The following is a 23,165-nucleotide window of genomic DNA, read 5'->3' as shown; positions in this document are numbered from 1 at the left end:
TCTCCTCCTCCTCACACAGACCGCTCTCAGGCTTCAGGTCCTGAGAGAACAAACAGCATTGGGTTAAACTCTCCTGGAAAGAAGCTCCTTCTGGAAAAGCCTTAAAGACAATGTGTGAGCAGAAAAGAGAAATATCTGGGCTTGACACTGAATTTTATGTTCCTGAGAAAGTTTTCAAGATGTTAAGAGTCCAAAACAAATGACTTAGCCTGAAGAAGTCTGATGGAGGCCGGGCCAGGCCGAGCGGCACCATCTGCTCTGATAAATATATAAATAATCAGCTGCAGCCCATCGGAGCATGGAGCAAATCAGGCCCAGCACCATTTGGCCTCAGTGCTGCCGTCTGTCAAATCATGAACTTTGTGTTGCACACTTTGAGCTGCAAACAGCGACAGGACGTTAGCAGAACAAACAGTGAGCACATTCAGACACTCAGGGAGATCTACTTGTCATAAACAAAAGTTCACAGCAGGCCAGGGTACAAAAACCTCTGCTTCCCGTCAGATCACAGCCTGAGACACATCTGAGTGCTTATTTTTAAACCAGGGACACGGACAGAATAAATTTAACAGTCCTAGCTTTATTTCAGTAGGTTTCCATTAACACATGTTCAAATTTATGAGGGTCATGATACCAAAATGAAACACTTCCATTGAGAGCACTAAGAAAATCCCACTAAATCGATACCTGTTTTAAGACCACTACAACACTAATTGAAGGCCTTTGCATCCAGTACAAAAAAGTCCTGCTGTATTGCCAATAAAAGCAGCCAAACTCCTACATGTGCAAAAACACATTGCCAAAATATTCCCAATGCTTTTGTGCAGTTCAGACAGTGTCACCTTCTCTGCTCCCTGACTGTTTGAAAGAGAAATAAAGAAACTTTTATCTCTTCATGAGATGCCAAAAGAGTCCAAAAACCTCAGAACTAGCCAACCTGAGACTTTGAATGAATCAACTCTCCCCCTCTCCCACTATTGACAGCTTTGAAATATGATGGAAGATCTTGGAGGAGTTTTTAAAGTGTGTAAACTTTATGAGTACTATGGATCATTAAGATAATGAAGAATGAGTCATTTTGCAACACAGCATCCACAAAAAGAGCACTGGAGAAAAATGTCTCTGTTTATTTATTTATTTTTGTCTTCCTGTAAGATATTTAGATACGAGACGTGGCTGAAAGTTAACCAAAAAGATGCAGTGAGTTTATGTTGGTATTAACATATAGCCATAATCTTAATTATTTTGGATTTTAACTCTTCAACTTAAGATAACCCTGAGATAACCATATGACGTGAAAAATAAACATATGGGTGTTTGCAAAATGATTCTCCTAATCCACAAAAAGACTTATTTTAGCCTTAAAATTGGCACAAATTCATCTGAGGGTTGCCGACAGCTAGCTTGGGTTTCACCAGACTGCATCAAAATTGTATGTAAGAATAGTTATAAGCATAAAGTAAGAAAGCATTGGTTGCATTTATAAGAATTTAACGGTTGTTGCAAACATCCAAAATAGTCTTAAACTTAAACTGTAAAACAATCAAGTTGTGATTTAAGAGGAGCCCTCATCCAAAAGTACTGGGAAAAATCCCATATTTGATCTGCCTGACCCTAAACTGAGAAAAGGAAATATAAAATCTGAAACTCTGTGTTCTATAAATGCCTTTCAGTTCACTTAAATTAGCTTAACTCTGCAGGCAACCAGAGTCAGGCTCCAAGGTCAAGCTTAATGGCATCCTTTTTGTCTGGGCCTTCTCACCCCTGATAATACACCCAGAGACCACTGATGGTTTTGGGGGCCTTGGGACATCCACAGTACAACCAGGGGATTGTGGCAACCCTTCTACCTGCCAGACAGTACCCTAGATCAGTGGTTCTTAACTGGTCAGACATCAGGACCCACCACTACCCCCTTGTCAGAAATCACGACCTGAATTCTTTTACAATTTTCAATTGCTTCAATGAAAAATGTTTCAGTTTGGATCTTAAATGGAACAAAACACGACTAAACAAAGACATGACAACTCAAACATATAAAAAAGTGCATACAAAAAGCATGCATGCATACATTTTATTCTTACTTCCCTTTCCCTGGATAGCATGCAATTTTAGTAAATTAGTGTGGAATTGCCTTGTTATTTTGGGAAAACCAGCTTTGTTATCCCAAGAAAATGAGATAAATGAGTGGAAATCTTGAGAGAAAAGAATGGAGACTGACATGTTCGTGTTATCACAGGAAAAGTATATATAATAAAAAGTATGGATGTGTGTCAAATGTATAGCCTATATGTATACTTTTTTTTTCATCGCATACCATTTTTCCAAACAACTATTTGCAAATTCATTGTTTCCTATGTCAGTAAGGAGCTACCTGACTGTCATTTGCATGATATGAGACATTTTTTAGCTTATAGAGGGGCTATGGGCTTGCTGCTGGGGCCAGAGGTCCCTCTTGGGTGCTTTCACATTAGGCCCAGTTGTTTCGAACCGTGCCGTGGCGCGATCCTGCTCCTTCCCCTTCCCCCCACTGGCTTGCTTTCACACTGGCAACATCGATTCGGCCCAGGACCACTCACGTTGTACTCAATCTGAAACAGCAGGTGGTGGTATGCGTGTAGCTGGTTCATAAACCTGCCAAAGAGGAGAAAGAAGAAGCTACCATGGCAACCACTCGGGTCATTTGATTTGATTTGATTTGATTTGATAACACTTTATTGTCAGATGCAAGATCTGAAATTTGTTTTGCATTAAAACAGCAGCTCCATCATGACCTGAGCGAAGACTGTTTTTGCTTTAACCAGGCAAAAAAGTCCATCATGCAGCCATGGATGATGTAAAATCACTTTTAAGATGCCAGCAACGTCACTCTTCATATCTACACATCTACATGCAGCTCAGAGGATTTAATGGGCTTTTGCAGCACGGACACATCTCATCTAAACCGTGCCAGGGTCCGCTTGAATCTCGCCCGAGACCACCTCCCCAAGTGGACCCAGTGCCGGAGCCCGGGCACTGTTGGTTTGCATTCACACTAAACAAAATGAACTGGACTTTGGGCCCAAAAGCACCTGGATCCAGGGCCGGGCCCTTAGTGTGAAAGCCACCTTAGGCACGTTCACAAATAATCAGTCTCTATTTTGATGCTTTTTCATTCACACTTGGCCACTTGTTTGTATTGAAAATACACATTTTTATCATTGAAAGTAATTTCTGACTTCTAACCCTTTACCTACTGAGTCTAAAAATGGCGATTTGGACATATTTTGTTATTCTGGCTGTAAAATAGTCAGGAAATGCCCTAACTCTGAGAGCTTTGGTCCCTTTTCCCAGGAGTACCTGAACTTGACTTTTCAACATCTGGTTAATGATTATTACACATTATATGGAATTGTCAGCAGTTTAAAAGAAGAAAAACACAAAAATGGATTTGTTTTTCATGGCTTTCATAAGAAGAAATTTTTTTATTGCTCATGAAGTTTTGATTTGACATTTGAAATGTGAACCTATACATGTTTAGAACAAACACCAGTCATTTTTTGAGTCTAGGACTCTGTGTGTGCAGAACACAGTGCAAAAGATAACTATGTACATAGGCGACAATTAGTGCAAAAAAAAGGTGGAAAAATGCAGTCTCAACATTCTCAAGTAACAAATTGTTATTGCACATGACAGACACTCATAAATACCACTATCTAACACTATTTTTTGAAAACAAAACACCACTCTCACTCGCTCTCCTTTTACTCTCTGCCTTCACTCTCCTTTCTCACTCGTCTTCTGCCAAGGCTGCCGTTTTCATGGTGCTGTTTGACATTACCGTAATATATATATACCACACATATTGCCGGAAAGCACAGACTCTCAGGTCTCTGTCAGCGTTGGAATTTTTTGGATTGAGCAAACTTTCGAGGAGTTACAGTGTTGAGAATCCGTGTAGCGGTCTCGCGATACTTCTGGTGTTTTGCTATGAATGCCCACGTCATATGGTTGTGAGTACTGCAATGAGCCATATATATGCACATGCCTACAATTCTCAGCTTTCCAACACCGTTGAAATTTTTCTGATTGGACAAACTTTGACACAGTTACGGTAATAATACTCCAGACATATAAAACACAGCGCTGGCACTGGCTCAATAGGTAAAGGGTTAATTTTATTTTGGACACACCAAGTAAACGGCTATATTTTGGCTGCCCTGCAATTACTTACCTTTGCCTCATGGTAAAATCCCCTAAGGTGTGGATGCATGTGTATCTGGTGAATTAAACTAATAAAATAACAGACGGTACAGCATTTATCTTGTGGAAACATCCCTGTTACATTTGGGTTTTTGGATGAAATAGGAAACTATTTTAGTGAAATGTAAGTTTAAGAGCCTAAGCTGTATTGTTTTCAATAAAAGGGCTGTGCCATATATGGTTTGCCTTTACATATTACATTATCAGATTGCTAGCCACTTGCATGGGCTGTAAAATGGCACACAAGCCAATATATATTCAAAGGTAGAAATACAGTCAGTGTTACTTCTGGATGATCTAACCAGCACATGTCTTTAGTGTTGCAAAAGCACTCTAGAGTGTTACTTTATACTATTACTGCTACTAATAAGTAATTTCTTTTGCCACATCATTGCATGCTGAGTAAAATGACCAGGTCATTTTAAAAGTAACACTATCTAGATGATAAATCTAAAGCTTCAAACAGCACTGAGGAGTTGTTCAGCTCATGATTAAACAGGGTTGTTGTTCCACAGTATCCAGGCCGTGTTTGGACACTTGTAGGATGCTGAGACTGCAGTGGAAAATTGCCTCTGCAGGGTACACAAAATCACTAACAGATGTCCACTCCCAGGCCCCCACTAAGGTACGCTCACATCCCAGCCTACCAGTTTAATGCAGGTAATAACGGACAACTGGAAAAAATTACATGTGTGGGACTGTGGTCATCCTCTAAAGAGCTGTCTCAAGTATAACTCTGACATGTGAGGTCTGAAAGGTCCGTCTGCTATGATTGACCCGTCCTTGACCAGCAGGGCAGCTTTCACCGCTCCTCTCAGTCAGATAATACGGGGGCCGGCTGCTCTCCAACGATCTCTCTGGTTGAGCTGCAGGCCCACAGAGAGCAGAGGTACCCACTGTTTGGCTTTTGATAGCTTCTACCCATTGATCTGCAACTGGCTCCCAGCTCTAATGAATAATGAATGGCCATATTGTCATCCTGCATGGATCACATTTCACATGGCAACAGAGTGCTCTGGTAATTAGCCAGGACTTTGCTGGCCTGCAGCTCGCTGTCCTGAACTTGCCAGCCACTGCAGTGCAGAGTGAGAGCGAGTTGAAACCAAAACTGCAAGAGCACTTCATTAAATCACTTAGAAGCTTACAATTACTCCAGTACATTTGTAGTGATCTTTTATATTAAATCTAGGGATATGGAGCTATTAGTTTAGCAGAAACTGAGCAGGGAGGAAGAAAAGACCAGGAGACGTGAAAAAGAGGAAAATTACTGTAAGATGTGGAGTCTGGAGGAACAATTAGACGTACGGCGTCCTGCTCCATTTGACCTAGAAACTATAAAGTTATGAGTCAGTCTGAGGAAAGCTACATGACTGCTGAGTTCACTGTTCAAACAGAATGTGGAAACAGAGTTTAAACTTTTCAAAGTGAAGTGAACTGAAAAACTCCTCTGACACAACAACTAGAACTACTCTGACAACTATTTCTTTTCATGGAGCTGCAAGTTTTTTCAGTGCGTACAGATTTGTGGGTAAATTTGGCCTCCGTTATAAGTTGAATATTTAGCAATGACTTCTTGGTGACCCTGATCTGTACTGTACTGGCAATAATGTCCTTCATAACTGCAGACAAACTGGAGCACACTGTCTAAAGCTGGCACACAAGAGAATTCTAAAATCATAAAAACCTTTTAAGAAAATGGGGGACAACAGACATGAGGACAGTCACTCTGGTGGACTCTAAGGAGGTGCTGGCATTCAATCACCCCCTCTTGCACCCAAATTTCAAGAAATGTAGTAAAAGTGCCTTTTGGATGTGTCCTCTAGGGCGTCTTTCCTGTAGATAAAATATGTAAAGGGCCTTCTATGGTGCCTTAACAAATAAGACAAAGTGCCTTTCGGATATTTTCCAGTGGATAAAACATCATAAAGTGCCATACAGGATGCCAGTGGGAAAACATGACAGTGCTGTCTAGGGTAGTGGTTCTCAATGTTGGGGTCGGGACCCCCTTGGGGGTCCAAGACACGGAGAGGGGGTCACCAGATGCCTAAAATAAAAAGGAGAATATCTTTTAATCTATATCAAACTGTATATTTTAGCCATTTTAATTAAAATATATGCATGTAATTAGTTAAATTAGTTTAATGTAAAATAAAAGCGGCGCAAGGGTTAGCGCTGTTGCCTCACAGCAAGACGGTTTCTGGTTCGCTTCCCGGTCAAGGCCTTTCTGTGCAGAGTTTGCATGTTCTCCCTGTGCATGCTGGGTTTTCCCCGGTACTCCAGCTTCCACCCATCACCAAAAACATGCTTGTTAAGTTAATTGGTGACTCTTAAATTGCACGTAGTTGTAAGTGTGAGCGTGCCTGGTTGTCTGTCTCTACATGTCAGCCCTGGGTGTACCCCGCCTCTTGCCAAATGACAGCTGGGATAGGCTCCAGCCTCACCGTGACCCCGAATGGGATCAAGGTTGAGAACCACTGCTATAGGGTGCCTTTCCAGTGAAAAACAACATGAAAATGTGCCTTTCCAGTGGACATAGCGTCCTCTAGGGTGTCCAAATAGTGTTTAAAAGATGAGAGAGCCCTCTGAGGTTCCTTTTGTGTGCACATAACATGATAAAGTATTTTTAGGGTTCCTTTTCCACTGGGAAAATCTGGAAAAATTGCAGTCTAGGCTTCCTTTCTAGTGGACATAACATGACACTTTATCATGTTTTGCCCCCATGGTGTAAAACATGATAAAGTGCCTCTTAGGTGCCCTCCCAGTGGATAAAAAAGAAGAGAGCTCTCTATAGTGCCTTCCCATTGGACAAAAAGTGATTAAGTGCCCTCTTGGGCATATTTGCAGGAAAAAAAGGTTAAGTGCCATCATGGGCATGTTTCCAGGGGATAAAAACATGATAAAGTGGCCTCTAGGGTGCCTTTACATTGGACAATAAGTGATTAAGTGCCCTCAGACATATTTCCAGGAAAAAACAAAAGGTTAAGTGCCGTCTTGGGCATGTTCCCAGTGATCAGAACATGGTAAAATGCTCTCTTGGATGCCCCTATGGTGCAAAATATGATAAAGTGCCCTCTAGGGTGCATTTCCATTGGACAATAAGTGAAAAAGGGACATCTTGAGCACATTTCCAGATGAAGCACCTTTTGGAGTGCCTATCCAGTGGGGAAAAAAACCTGCCCTCTGCTCTTCTAGTTTACAGGATGTGATAAAGTGCTCTCTAGGTTACCCTCTTATTTGTCAAACCCTGATAAAAAGCGCTCTTGGATGCCCCTGTGATGCAGAAAAAATAATAAAGTGCCCTGTATGGTGCCTTCCAGTTGACAAACCCTGATAAAGTGCCATCTTGGGCAGTGGTTCCCAAAGTGGAGTGGGACCCCTCGAGGGGTAGTGAAACGTAGAAAGTAGATCATAAGGTGCCTTCCAAAAAACCAAATAACATTTAAAACTATTCCAAATGCCCATGACTATTGTTGACTGTGCACTGATGTGTGCACTTTGCGATGGAATCAACCTGGTAACAGTCACAGCATAAGCAACTTTTTTTTAAAAACAGACATGCTTTACTTTTGGTGTCTGCATGGATAGAACACTGGTGTCAGTATCAGGGCATAAAAACTACGTATGTGCCTTCAGGGAGCTTACTGGCAGCAGAAAGTAAGAGCCAGCATCTAATGCCAGATTTATTTTAAGAATAGACAAATTAAACTAGAGTAAGGATGAGTTTGCCCCTGGATATTGTCATCTTTCTTGTTTTAAGGGATCATTAACTTTAAAATAACTCATCAATAAATAAAATCTGGACATGTTTGTTGGATTCAAGTAAGGAAAACTACCAGATAAGTGTACTAGCCACACACTGGTAAGGAATTAAGACTGCAACCATCTAAATTAATCAAACATTGTTGTTTTTATTCTGTGTAATGCAGGCGGCTGCAGGGGAGTTATTTCAAAGAAAAATTCTGCAACTGTTTTTATAATCCTTTACAGAAAATCTACAATCAATGCAGGGTGGTTTCATTTATACAGTAATTATCTGAGAAAAATAAATCTCTGTTGCTTTTCCAAATTTACGGTGACACTAAAGAAACGGGCTAATTCAGGACAGGAAGAAGTTGAAATGTCTCCAAAACTCTGCTGATAAATTAACTCTCATGTGATGCAGAGTTTGTAATCTGGCCAACAGTGCCACAGAGAAAAGCATTTAGCTTCGTGTGATCATCTAAATCATGCAGAAAGATCAACCACAATTAGCCTTTTTGCTTGAAAATTAAACATTTTCTGAGCAGTGACAATCGTGATGAAGCCTGAGTGCAAATTTAGAAGTCCTATAAAAATATAGAGCATGAAGAGTAGGGATACACAACTAAAAATGGAACAGTAGCCCACTTTTTAGATGAGCCTGTCATAGGAAAAAACAGGAGGTCAAACGTCTCATGGTAGTTTAAGCGAGTGAACAGAAAGCTATCATAAGACTGTCAGAAAAGAAATAACCAGGAGAAAATTAACTTTTATACAAGTATCTCCATCCCTTTGTTCGTTCAGGATTTGTTCAATTTTAGCTACAAACTGCATCTTTTTCTTTATAAACATTTAAGAGATGACATTTTTTTTATTTTGGTGACAAGTTCTCATTTGAGAGCTTTAAGGCCAGAGATATACATACTTGCTGTTTCATCTGATACTCTTGTCGGCACCGTGAACATTCTTGTAAATTTATCTATCTGTATGTAATGCTTGCTACTGGAGGATTTTGCAAGAGGGCAAACCAGATTGTACTACCCTACTACCCGTCTGGAAGGTACTTTAGGCAGGGCTTGCTTGCCAAATTCACCCTTTACTCTCCCTAAAGGTAGGAACATTGTTATTTCCTTAACAGAATATTTCCCCATGCCCTCGGTCACAAGCAAGGACATCCAGAGCTCCACCAGGGTTGTGTCAATCCTCCTTCTTGCCTGATGGTGCCCTCAGGCAGACTCACTCCCCTCTTCCAAGCCTTACTTCAGCCTCAACATTTGACTCAATGTGCCTTAAAGTTCAGCACAGTGCTGTTTGCAACCCAGAGACATTTAACCTCTTAAGACCTAGCGGGACCAAATTTGGTCCTGCTCACCATGATCCAAACAAACTTGCTCTGTGCACTCTAGTTTTGCACAAAAACAGTCATGTTACACATCACATCAAACAGAAGAAGCTCAGCTACAAGCCCAAATAAACAATTTTTACCCGCACCACATCCAATTCAAAAAGGACTCAAATCAATGACCATATATCAAAGTGGCCGTAGTGCTACGTAGCCAGACACTTCCGCCCCCTACGGGATGGTGCCTGGTACTACAGGTACAAACATGGTCTCATTTAAAAGCCGGGCCTCTCCTGAAAATTGTAGTCATGTCTGTGCAGTTTCCATTTGTTACAGTTTCTTCTAGTGTTCTGCACTTTATTTTGTGTTGTTTTTTGTGCCATTGAAAATAAATCAGCTCCTCTTGGTATCAAACTTTAGTTCCTTTACAAGACTTCCTTTGAAAGGGAACTATATGGAGTTCTGGGTGATTTGAGGAGAAAAAAAGAATTCCATGATGCAGTGACCACCTATAATGGCATACGAGTAAAAAAAAAAAAGTTTGATACCTGAAAATTTTCAAATGGCAGAGATTGGGCCAAATTGGGCCCAAATGGCACAAGAGGGGATTTCACCTGGATATTTTTTACTAAAATCTGTCTTATTTTGTCCTGATAACCTCTAGTGGCATGAAAGTTGAAAGAGGTAATGTGAAAACGTGGTGATTTGGCCTACTGGAGATTTTTGGACTTTACCTGCATTATTTCTATGAGATATATATGCTAAAATTGCAATAAAAAATAGGCGAAAATGAAATTTTTAATTTGCCAACTTGATTCTCTCTGATCCAGTAACATATATACACATATTTACACTCCTGAACAAACTTCACAGGTGCTGTCTTCATTATCGTACCTTGACCATTCAAATAGATCTTGTACTTACAGTTATACTCATTCAAAGATGGGCTGTAAATTTCGAGCCGTAGCCTAATAAAAGAGGCTTAATAAGTTAAGAGTATAAATACTTGCACCTCCAAATTCTCAAGTTAATTATCTTGAGCCTTTATATCTCACACTCTGATACTAATGCTAACCATCTTGGCATTTGGACATGAAATCAGCCCAAGACTGTCGAGTGAGTAGTCAACCTAGCAGACAGAAAAATTGAGCAGAACCAGACTCATGTTAACAGCCAACACTGTCTACAGATCAGCTTCATGTTCACTTTATACTCTAAAATGACAATAAAAGTGGGAGGGATGAGGGTCTGTTTAGCAGTTGGAACTTTATATTTACATTTATAGCAATAATAATGTCGACAGCAGATGTCACAAGTCAGATCAGATCAAATATTACTTATTTGATTATAAATGTGCTAATTCCTGATTTCCTATGCAACATTCTCACCCCAGCATTTGCACCATAATCCTATTAAAACATGATATCATGAGAGTTTGGCTGCTCTTTAATCGTTTACTTTCATGGGGCAATGCATGGGGGGAGGGGTGTTTGTGGTATCGTGTCACTACATATCAAAATAAGCCTGGGGAAGTAAAAACACATCACGCCAACACATTTAGGCGCTTTCTCTCTCTAATCACCGAGAATGTGTTAAACTGTACAATCTGTGGACTGTAACAATAAAGCCACTTCATTAGGAAAGCCAGAATAGAGCATGTATGTGTTGTTATTCATGTCAAAAATAGCCAAGGTCAGGCAGCTGCTCTGACATCAAAAACAAGACATGACAATCCACCATATTCTTAAAACAAAGAACAGAGCTGTATTATTGTATAAGGACAATGACAAAGTTGATGTAGAAGAAGAGCTGACAGCCGTGGCTCAAAGGTTAGCCCAGCTAACTGAGAGGCTGCTGGTTAGATTTGCCTTGAGTAAGGAACAAAACAACCCTGCGTGCTCCAGTGCAGCTGCTCCTCGCCCACAAACAAGACCATGTTTGTGCTTACTAAACGTCTCCTAGGTTTTAATGTGGGTTACTGTGCTGCTGAAAACATTCATTTATGTTTAACAAACCTGCTCGGAGTCAGTTAAGTTTGATTTTTAACAAATAAGGATGATAGAATATTGGATAATATTTAGAGAGGATGTTATATTTCTCTCATCCAATCTTTGGTACAAGCGATAACCATCAAACTGAAAGTAATAAATCAGTAGAAAAATCTTAAATTAACAATATGTGACTTTTACAATTTGACATGGCAGTTTCAAAGATCTACATGTATAAATACTTTTGAATGTGGAGGATAACCAATCGCCACAAGCAAGCCATAGTTCCTCTGCATGAGTGTGCACAGCTTCGCATCACTGGTTCACACACCAGCCTTAGGCTCAAAAGAAGCCAGTTAGTGAAAATCAGATGTGCAGATGATATTTAGACATTATGGTGACATAACGTTAGGTTTAGCAGTTGCAGTTGTAGAACCAACCCCTCCCTCACATTTGATAAGTTAACTGATTCTGTTTTCAAATCACAGCTCAAAGCACCTCTATTTTATTTAGAATTGACTTAAATTACACTGTCTTTGATACGCCTTATTGGCTGACATTATGCAATGTTATTGTCTTTGTTTATTGTTATTCCTTTTCTTTATGCATGTATCAGTGTTAATTTTGTTTATTGAAGCTATGAATAAAAATGCTACTTAACTACCTTTTGTCCACGCGGAAGCCCTTATCTTAGCCCTTCCCCTTGATTTTGCGTTTTCACGTCACGCCCTAGCCCTCTTTTGAATCAAGGGCTAGGGCTAAGGGCTACAAAGCCCTTGAAACGAAAATTTTCCAGGACCACACTTGAAACCAAGGGGTATGGTGTATTTCCCACCATGCACTGTGTTCACTTGCAAAATGGCACAATGGACAACAAAGAGGCGCATAAATGTAGAACTTTTTCGGTACAAAGATTATAGAAAACACAATAGTTGTGTGTTCACATATATTCAAGCTTTAGCTGCTGGGAATGGGAGTTTATTGTATGTTGCGTATGTACACGTGTAAACCAGGGCTTTAAACTGTCTTCATATATGGAGAGGATCAACACAGAGATGTTCAAAGCTTTATTGTCACCTCAATGAATAACAGGTCTATGAGATAAACTTCTTAAGTTTAAAAAAAAGATTTCTGTCTTTTTTCCACTCTCCTTAGTAAAACCTATCTGAAAAGAGGAATGAACCTGGTGCTTTTAACTTGTCACAAAGTAAAGTAAACGTTGTACAAGACACCGATCTGTTTCTCTGTGTTATGCAACAGAAGGTAAAAGTTACTGGATCAAGTGTGAGTCAGAGTGAGGTGTTCTCTTACCTGCAACAGGTGAGTCAGCTGTGATCACCGAGACCAACACCGTAATCCCCAGAAACACTGCACGCTGACTGTGTGCATGCATGAGAGCCTCGAGCATCGCCACCAAACCCACACAGGAGACTAAACCCGCCATGGTGCGGCGTGGGGTGAAGTCACGCCATTTCAGCCGGTTATGAAGAGAAGACTCATTTTGAAGAGACGATTGGTTGGGGTTGGTGATATTTCAGCTGCTTGTTCCTTTAGTTTAGGCGTCCTTCCATACCTCGGGTTTGGAGACTGAAGGATGGCTGTTGAAAGTAAAAGACCAAAAGTGTGAGGTGTTGCAACAATGAGGTGTGCCTCAGGGCTCAATATTAGGCCAACTTCTCTTTTCCATTCATGTCAACAATTTATCTTTAATCTTTCATGGCTGTCATGTTCAACTGTATGCAGATGACACTGTCCTATAAAACAAAATCATATATAATTCTGAACAAAAAAAGAAATCTCAGTTCTATACCCAGACCCACTGTAATGCATGTAAAGACAGCATACCTTTGAGTTTAGACTTAAATATCTGGCTCCATCCGGGTTCTGAACTGTCATTATGCTGACGATAATATGCTGGTTATGTCTGACAAAAGTGAATTTAGGAATCAATGTTTTTCATTGTTCCTGTGGATGTTTTAACACTCTCAAAGTAATAAGAAAACTTGTGGAAATCTGGAGAATGCAAATGAAATTTACTGACTCAGAGCCATTTACTGACTCAGAACCATAGGACAACTATCTCAAGTGTTTCCCCGCCACTCCAAATTAAGGCTTATAAGACTTTGTTTATTTAATATAGGCTATATAATTTAATCAATTAACTTTAATTTCAACATAGTGTGAGCATGTTTTATGCATCTGGCTGTCCTTTACAGTGTCACCCCTCTGCTTCATCTTCCTACTGGAGAAGAGCTCTTGACTTTTACACAGCCACACTGACAGGCAGATTCCCTTTATGGTTTCTGTGACAAAGAGCCAGAAAATTAATATGACAAAGCCTCTTCCTTACAAAAGTTACAAATGTTTTCTATTGTTTTAGCCCATTTTCAGTCAGCTTCTCTTAAAGATATTCCTCTGAAACATTTACATTATCAACACAGCTTTAGTTTCCTGGCAAGAACAGGGAAATGTAGATATGGCAGCCCATTACATCAGATTTGATTTGAAAAAAACAATCCCCTCAAGATGTAGATGAATTGCTTATTGTTTCACATCCACAGGTAGTTGTCTGTCTTTTACTTGTTTTAAAGTTATGTCTCTGTCCTTCTTGTTACCGTCCCCCCCCTCCCACCCCCATCAACAGAGCCCTTGTTTCTGCTGCCAGCGACAGTACTACGGTGTGCCCGCAGTATGCCAGTTTAACAAGCATGCAGGGATGGATCCAGACTTTTTGAAGGGGTTGTCCAACTAGGGCCCAGACTTGTGCTGGGGTGGCATAAAGTTCATGTGCACACAACACAGGTCATTATTTATTTACCCTTACTTCCCTCACTAACCACGTCAACAAGTGTGTTATTTTCTTAGTGTTAAACATTTCAGAGTTGATTTAACTCCTAAAGTGTAATTTTAACTCCATCCTGAGTGAAACAGCCTTCAGAGTTTGAGTTACTTTACTGTCTGGATCCGTCAAACTCTGTAGAAAGTCAGTTGATCTAAGCTTGGCCCAGTGACAATCCAAATCTGGGGATATATAGGCAGAGTTTTCCCCCGCCTCTGCCCTTGGGCAGAGAGTGTTTATATGTGGTTTAATTGTGTTTAGATATTCTCTGTTGTACAGTGATCACTGCTGGGATTATTTTACTCATGTTGTTGCTTTTTTATTTTTAACACTTTTGCTAACCTGACACGCAAGATGGATTTGTTTCACATATCCATCTGGGAAACCTCTCATAGACAGGGAAAGGGCGGAGCCTTTGAAAAAAAACTTGGAGGGTGATTGGATGAACGTTCTGTCTGTCACATCTTTACAGGCCACTCAGAGCAACAAAACAGGTGATGTAGATGCTACCCAGCAATAAACTCCATAGAGAGCTACATAATGCAAACCATGCCGACTGTAGACTTGTCAGAACGCAACTTTTGTTGTTTTTGAAAAGGAAAAACTCACTGCTGTTCTTTGTTCTTCTTTTCGTCAAGTTCTGATAAAACTGGCGCTGGCAGCATCCACGCTAATGTCTTCAGCCAGAATTGCACCAGCTGCTTCTTTACGTCACTACTGCCTCTTTCTCCAGATTTGTCCTGTCACTTTCTAACCAGGCCCAAACTGTTCAGATGGGAGGTTTACAAGATGGATGTGCCAGTGAGAAACACAAAAACAGACAAATCCATCTGCTTTACAAGGTTACACTTTTTCACCATGAGTGAAGTTATCAACTGAGTTAATTAAGTTACCGACTGCCTACAAAGTTAAAAGAGTATATTTGTTGGGATAGATAATTATTCCATGTGAATGAGCTCTCTCTGGTAAAGGGTTTAATTCTCTGCCTTATTCTTAAATACAGACACTTAGCTGGCTAACATGACCTCAGTTGTAAGGTCAAATTAAGGAAATATTAAAGTTGCATTGAATTGCATCAATTACCAATAGTGTCCAATCAGCACCTCTCATAAAAAGGATATAATGATGCAGAATTGCAGAACTCTGAAATCATGTTAAATTTAACACTATGGGGGTTGAATTAACGGTCAAGGTTTTGATGTGCTGAGTTGAAAAATGAATTACCAACACTATGGAGAGTAATTTTAACACGGTTCAGAGTTTATTATCACAAGTGTTGAGTTTTAATAACGCTTTATAGAGTAAGTAACACATCTGTGCAATATTTACTCTATTTGGAGTTCATTTAACTTTAAAACTATAGCAATAGGGAAAGAGTTAACTTAACACCACTTCCACTGGGGACCAAATACACTCTTTTACAGTATTGAACTAAACTTATCAGGTGTTATTGTAACAATGCAATATCAATTGTGAACTTATAGCATTTGCTTTCTATTTTGAAACAAGTTAAGCAAAAATTTGGTGCTGCCAGGCCACGCCCCTTACAGACAAGCTAAGGAAAACACTGTTCCCTGTCCTAGTATGCAAACACCAGGAGTGAATGACTCATTAATGGAGACACGTCCACTTCCACTGTGGCTACAACCCCCCTTTCAGCTAGTTACCACAGACTGGAGGACTAGTTTTAAGTTGAACAGTAAAAACATGAACAAACAAATTTTATCTCAATGCATTTCGTACTTTCTCTACACGTTACTTAAAACACAAATGCATTGCTCTCAATACTTCCAGGTTTTAATGATATGCAGACAACACAACTTCTGCTATGCTTTGCTTTATGTAGTTTGGTTTGTGGGTCAAAGTCCAGCGCTGATATTGTAGTGCATGATCAGAACTCTAAGTCCCATCTGGGTTACATTGAGACACATGCAAGAGTCAATCAAACTCCAGCCTCATTATCTAGGTTTGTTAGTCCAATTTTAGAAAATTCTGTTTGTACGATTCCAGTTGAACTGGCATGTTTTCATGCATTTTACAAGTCCAGTTTCTGTCAGACTAACACAATAATTTAACTTTTCTTTAACTGCCTGTAAACATGCTAACTGTCATGGGAAAACAGTTTTAATTTGGATGTATGTCCATTCAGGGATTCCATACAAAACAAACACATATTTACATTAACTAGGAACAACTGCTGCTCGAGAAAGCATAAACGGAAATATAACTAAAACTCATTAAAATATGAAATATCTCAGTGAATATGTATGCAATTATTTTTTGACAAGATAATACTGCAAAAGCACCCAAAGTTATGAATTTAATCAGAGGAAAAATGTCAGTTCTTAAGCTAAATTTTATAGTAGTTTGTTGTGTAAAAAGTGCCATATCTACTATTAATAAATGTGAATTTTCCTGCACTTTTAGTATAATTAAAGAGATGCATTTCTGGTTTAAACTCGTCCTGCTTGTACCCTATTTGTCTAACTCAGATCCAGACCAAATCTCTCCTTTCACTGAGGCATGACTGTATGGAAAAGCTGCACATCCCTATTTTCATAAACATCCAAATTTGGGACATGCACACAGGGTCTATGGTGTAAAGAAACCTCTCACATGTTTTATGCACAAGGCAAACCAGGCCATTAAGGCAATGTTAATAACATTAGTCATACAAATAGGCCTACAAGTGAGGGATTATAGCCATCATATAGTCCAAACAAGCTTAAATAAACACTGCACATGCATGCAGCACACAGACTTCATGTGTGGCTGCCTTCATCATGACACAGTGCAGTCTCTTGTCCTACATCCCGTCCCGTTACTTGCAAGTTTCACGGTCATGTGGCTGTTCATACAGAGATACACAAAGCATGTTACATCCCTCATACACGAGTCACAGCTCAGGCTAGCTGAAATACTCTGAAACATATCAGACAGCTAGCTCTGAGTGCAAACATAACACGAGATTTTTCTCCTTTCTCCAGCCATTCCTGTCAGCCTGCTCATAGCTGCGCATTCAGACTTACCAAAAAAAAAAAAAATATGGAGCTCCAACTCTGTCAGTTCCTTTGTGTGAAAATATCCTCCAGTGGAATAAAATACTCTCCGAGGCTTCCTTGTAAACCTCCAGGTGACCACCTGCCTGCGTTAGAAGTTATTTCACAGCACACGTTTACAGCAGGAGCTGGTCGCTGGTTTTCATCTGACTCTCTTTTGGTAACAGTTACCTTCTCCCGTCCTGAGGATTGGGTTAGTCCCGCCCCCTGGCTGATCTGATTAGTCTCTAATTTATCAACCCCCGCTCTGATTGGCTGCTGCTCTTTTCTGTCCATGTGGGGGTTTAAAAATTAGGTTGGTCTGCTTCGACTGGCGTCTGCGGCTTCCACGGCAACGTTGCCTCATAGGATGATGCACTTAGAAAGGTAAAGGCATGGATGGACATGTCACCTACAGTCAGCCTTTAAAGATAGACTTTATCTACTTATAAGCTTCAGAGAAATCCTGAAAATTTCTGCAAAAATCAGCCGACTGGCTGCTGTAATTACTACCTTTTTATTTTGCTATTGCATAATTAACCCAGAAATAGGCAAATTTGATTACCGAGGAGGGCATCACTAATATAAAAGGGCCAAGTTTGTACAAATTGCAGGATAATCTCAATTTCACTCCCTTGATTTGACAATAGGGAACAGATGGGCCTATCTATAGCTTTCATTAGAACTGATCATAACCAAATTTTTATGTTTAACTTAAATTACAAAAGTAAAGCTTAATTGTATGATCTAAGCACATAATTCAAACCAATTAATGCTGCTCTTTCAATGCAATCAACCTGGTATTCTGTGTTGTTTTCTGCCCAGCTCACATCTCTTTCTTTTCTGCAAATGCATTTGACACTGCACGTAAAAGAGAAGCAGTTACAGCCAAATACATCTCTAATTTCTTGCAAAGACTTCAAATAATTAAACATATAACAGCGAACAAAGGTAATTGTAGAACTATTCCAGTTTGAGTCATATCATGGCAGTTACTGTAATGTTTTAATCGTGTTTGCAACATCTTTATACTTGAAACTGGCCCAGTTTAGTGAGGATAAGCCTGCATACAGCCCTCAGGCCACCAGTTGCCCATCCCTTGACTAACCTATTTAAATGCAATGTTTATATTCAAAGGTGCACGCATCTTTTCTTCCTTTGTGCATAATCCCTGCAGAATATGGTCGCACCAACATACAAAACACAAAGCTATAGTCTCCTTATGAGTGCAGGGAATATGAATAATTCTGCAAAGCAAGCTTTTGTTGTTGAATTCAAGAGAGATGAACGTTACAGGATGACGTCAGTGCAAGTTTTCATATGAATCAACATTTTAGTGCACATCGCCACCTAGTGGCAAAACAGCATGACTGGATCAGTTTGGCTTGAGAAAGTGCATTCACAATTGTACTGTGAAGAAGTTTTCACCCCTTTCTGATTTCTTATTTTGTCAAATTTAAATGTTTCAGATCATGAAATATTTTTCTATATTGGACAAAGATAACCTGAGTAAATGCAAAATGTAGTTTATTGAAGAATATTCACTTTATTGATGGAAAAAACATCCAAACCTACATGATCCCTGTGAAAAAGTCATTGCCCCCTAAACATAATAACTGGTTGTTCCACTCCTGGCAGCAAAAACTGCAAGCCAGCATTCAATAACTATCAAGGAGTCTTTCACATCACTGTGGAGGAATTTTGGCCCAATCTTCTTTGCAGAAATGTTTCAATTCAACCAAATCATTCAGATTTAACTTGCAATTGTGGATTTACTGATAATGCACTGCAATTTACAGTTAACATTACAGAACAACAATTTATTGTACAATTTTGCCGTAGGAATTACATCAATTTGTTACAGTGCAGACCAGGGGCGTAGCTAGGGATTTTGGGCCCTCAGAAAGAATATTACACAGGGCCCCCCTTGACTGGCTAGCCAAGCAACAAATGTTGCATCATTTTTACAAATGTCTATGCCACTGATCATCAACTGGTGGCCCAAGGGCCAAATCTGCCCCCCCCCCAAAGCTTCCTGTCCAGCCCCCAGAAGATCATTAAATTCAGAAAAGGAGGAAAAGAAGATGTTCTGGTTTTAGGAGTGCCTTTTGGCTTCAAATGTCTGCAGCTGGTAAATCCCTCCAAAAAATTACTATTGAATTAGTTTTAGAATGATCTGATGTTGACCTGTTTTACAGAAATTCACTCGTCATCCATAATCAGTAAATAAATGTTTAAAAATGGGTAAAGACTGACAGAAATGTAACAAAAATGGCCCGAGTAAGTGATGAAAAGGGGTTAGAGAGTGGCTAAATGGGTTGTGGTGAGACACAAAGGGGCAAAAATGTGCAGGTTAAGAGGTTAAAATGTGGCAAAAAAATTAGTAAAAGAGAAAAAAGGGGGCAAAAATGATTTTAAAAAAATGAGTTATCAGTTGCAAAAATGGTACAAAATGTAATTAAAAAAAGGGTTAAAAAGTGGCAAAAATGGATACAAGAGTGGCACAAAGGGGCAAAAATGTGCAGGAAAATTGGTTTCAAAGGGTTAGAGAAAAGAAAAATGGTTTTAAAGAGGCAAAAAGTTATCAAAAATGAGTTAAAAGTGGCAAAAATATTGCAAAAATAGCCTGGCAAAGTCATGAAAAGGGGTGAAAGAGTGGGACACAGAACAGTAATTGGCAGGGAAGTTGCAAAAATGGGTTAAAGAGTGTCAAAATGGGCAAAAGTGGCAAAATTGTTTTAAAAGTGGCAAAAATTATCAAAAATAAGTTGAGGGGCAGAGAATGTTGCAGAAATGGCTAAATGAAGTAATGAAAGGGGTAAAAAGTGTCAAAAATGAATTAACATTAGTGCTTAATCACAATTGGGGAGGGCCCGTTTTTGGGGATTTTCAGGGGCCCGGACAGTTCTGTGGGCCGGCCTGTCTCTCTGTGGCCTGCTGCATTATAGATAATAGGGGCAGATCTCACTGTTATACCTAAAAATTTCCTGTGTTTTGAAAAGAAATACAAATGCTAACACAAAATTGTTTTAATCAGACCAAAATATTTATTTAATTTTTGTTTATTTGAAAGTCCAGCCCTCAGAGTCTCTATCGAGACTAAATCTGGCCCTTGTGCAAATGTGGTTGATGACCCCTGGTCTATGCATTTAAATGTATTTCTGAACCATAATTTCCCGATGTATGAGCAATATTTTTTACTGTGGTTAAATTAAATTTACTTGCATTGTTCTGCAGCACTGGACTACAGCATTCAGACATTTCTTAGAGAGCAACAGAACCCCCGCCCCCATTTTATTTAACTTTGTTTGATTTTAGTCTGATGAAGAATTCATGTACTTTCCTTTTATTCAATAATGACACTAATTACTAAGAAAAAAATAAATTAAAACACACTTTTCATTTCTGGCTTCCCAAAGGCTCCTGCCTATGGTGGGCCGGGGGGTATTCGGTACCCTTTCACCCCCCTGTGCTACGCCCATGATGCAGACCATGATTCCTGCAAGTATTCCTGAGCTTATATAGTGATTTTCAGAACCCAATCATGCTTGTTTTAAACTTGGTGCTGCCTGAGGGCCTGAAGATCACCGGCATCAAGTCCTGACCTTCAGCTTTGTCCCTTGCTCACAGATATTTCTCCAGATTCTCTGAATCTTCTGATGATATTATGAACTGCAGATGGTGGGAGATTCAAAGTCTTGTCAATTTTACATTGAGGAACATTTTTCTGATGCCTTAATTTGTTTGCAGATTGAGGAACCTCTGCCCATCTTTACTTCTGAGGGACTCTTCCTTTCTTACTGACCTGATAAATAATTAGTAGCAAAATGTTCCTCCAGCTGTTTTTTTATTTGTTCTGTTTATTTTTCCAGCCTTTTGTTCCCTGTCCCTACTTTTTTGAGCTTTGTTGCTTCCATCAAATTCATACTGTCAGTTTCAACATCTGATATGTTATGCACAATAAAATATAGGTTTATGTATAGTGCCCTAACTTTTTTGGAGTTGGGGTTGTAGAAGGCCAAAGCAAAGGAATTTTTTGGCACGTGTTCTCATCATATTTAAAGGGCTTCTGTGGACGAGTGTGTGATTGCATTACAGTGTGACTAATCTGAATAATTTTTAACATTTGCATTCTCTTTTTTCTGATTGGTAGAGATTCTTGAAAGCACCAATGACACTGATGGACACTCTTCATGGCTGTCTTTTCATTGGTGTATGAATGTGGAGTTGCTGGGTAAGTTTGACGTGCATTGTAAAATGTGCTTTGATTGATTAGATCAAGAGCCAGATTGTGGAGAAAATGCTTTTACAAGAGCCATGGTCGAAATGGTGAAAAGTGGCGAAAATGGGTTAACCCATTAAAGCCTGAAAACATAAATTATTGCCAGAAAATTCTCATTTTTTGGAACTGAAATGTTTAACTTTCTACTGGGGAAAAAAAAAAAAAATCAAAATTTCCATAAAATTTATATTTTTTGTATCTTACTTCATTCATCAGGTGTTTTTGGTAACTGATAACCCACTTGAGAGCATTTTTATCATTTATCAGATTGTATATTCAAAAGTTGTTGTTTTTTTTTAGTAATTTATTGAGTATATTGATTAGAAAGAGGTAAAGGGGAAAATGGGCAAAAAAAGGCATACAATGGAGAAAACTGGGTTAAAAATGGCAAATATGGATGCAAAGTCACAAAAACTATGTTACAGTTGGTGAAAAAGCTGCAAAAAATGAGTGAAAAGTGACTAAAATGGGCAAAAAAGCTGTAAAAAGGTGGGGAAAAATGGAATTTTATGGCAAAAGGCAGCTTAAATGGGCAAAAAATTGCAAAGAAGCAGGATAAAAGTGGCTACAGCTGATGAAAAATGGCAAAAATTGGATAAAAAGTGTCAATAATGGTCAAAAAGTTGCTATAAGAAGTGGTAAAAATGGGCTAAAAGCAGCAGAAATTGATTAAAAGTGGAAAAAATGTAAAAAGGGGACAAAAAATACAAATACGGGCAATGGGAATAGACAGAGAAAAACAATAAAGGCTGACAGTTAAGTTTGACCATTAAAACCTCCTGTATAAGTGTGGGAAACAAACTGATTAATGTGATGATAAATGGGTAATTTCTGAGGTAAAAGTTTCAATTTTTAAGGTTTTCTGGGGAATAATATTTCAAATTAAGACATAAAAGAGCCACAAATCATCACAAAAGAGTCACATGTGGAGTTGAGTATCACTGATTTAGATGACTGGTAAAACGCTCCAAGCTCAGCTCCATTTACCACACTATGATAATGACAAAAGCTCATGCAGCGCTTAGACATACCTTCAACACAGTCAAAAAGAGGAGACGGTTGCCGTGACTTAACAGTTTAATGTAAATCCAAGACAAAGTGTGATTACATTTCTACACATATACAATATGCATATGTGAGCATACAAATTCTCATTAATAACTCGATTCACCTCGGAGACCGAAAAAATGATCAAAAGTAACAGTGAATAACAAGCTATAACATAGTTCACCACAACGCGAGCCCCTTCTCACCCTACAGTTAGTAAAGAGGACAATTAAAATAACTCTATTCTTCTATTTGACCAAGCTGTTTGTCTGTTAAAATCCTCCCGTAAAATTTACAATGCTATCATTAGTTTTTTCAAAGCCTAATATAAATTCACTCCATTTTTCTACAACGAAAATGATTAAGAGAAGCACACAACATCGTAATGGTAACACAAGCGCTTTAGTAGCAAGTACTCATCTTGTTAGGAGGTTTAATTAATCCTTCTTCTTATTGTCGTTATTATATTTATTTAAACATTCTATAAAGCCAGTAAAATATCCATTCTCATAACATACTTAATAATATTAAGCTAAGGAACGGGGTATACATAGAACGCTACATCAACAGATTGAAATAAAGAGACATCACACCCCAATAAACAAATGTAAATAAGAAAAGACGATAAACGGAGAAGCATACTAGGAAA

The 23,165-nt window shown here is 39.1% G+C and overlaps 1 protein-coding gene across 3 annotated transcripts in view; it reads right to left on the bottom strand.

Moving 5' to 3' along the window:
- Nucleotides 1-17,341, bottom strand: part of si:ch211-1e14.1 (UPF0606 protein KIAA1549) — a 93,990-nt gene extending 76,649 nt beyond the window's left edge. For all 3 annotated transcript variants that reach the window (XM_041796624.1, XM_041796626.1, XM_041796625.1), the window contains exons 1-2: nt 17,179-17,341; nt 12,622-12,908 (exon numbers count right to left, since the gene is read on the bottom strand). In XM_041796624.1, the coding sequence (XP_041652558.1) occupies nt 12,622-12,754 (133 nt within the window). In that variant the 5' untranslated portion in view covers nt 12,755-12,908; nt 17,179-17,341. The remainder of the gene's footprint in view (nt 1-12,621; nt 12,909-17,178) is intronic.
- Nucleotides 17,342-23,165: the final 5,824 nt, after the last annotated feature.

This window comes from Cheilinus undulatus, linkage group 9, assembly GCF_018320785.1.
Source record: "Cheilinus undulatus linkage group 9, ASM1832078v1, whole genome shotgun sequence".
In the NCBI taxonomy this organism is placed as follows: Eukaryota; Metazoa; Chordata; class Actinopteri; order Labriformes; family Labridae; genus Cheilinus; species Cheilinus undulatus.
The sequence above is the reverse complement of the archived record's forward strand: the minus strand, read 5'-3'. Positions and strand labels throughout refer to the sequence as shown.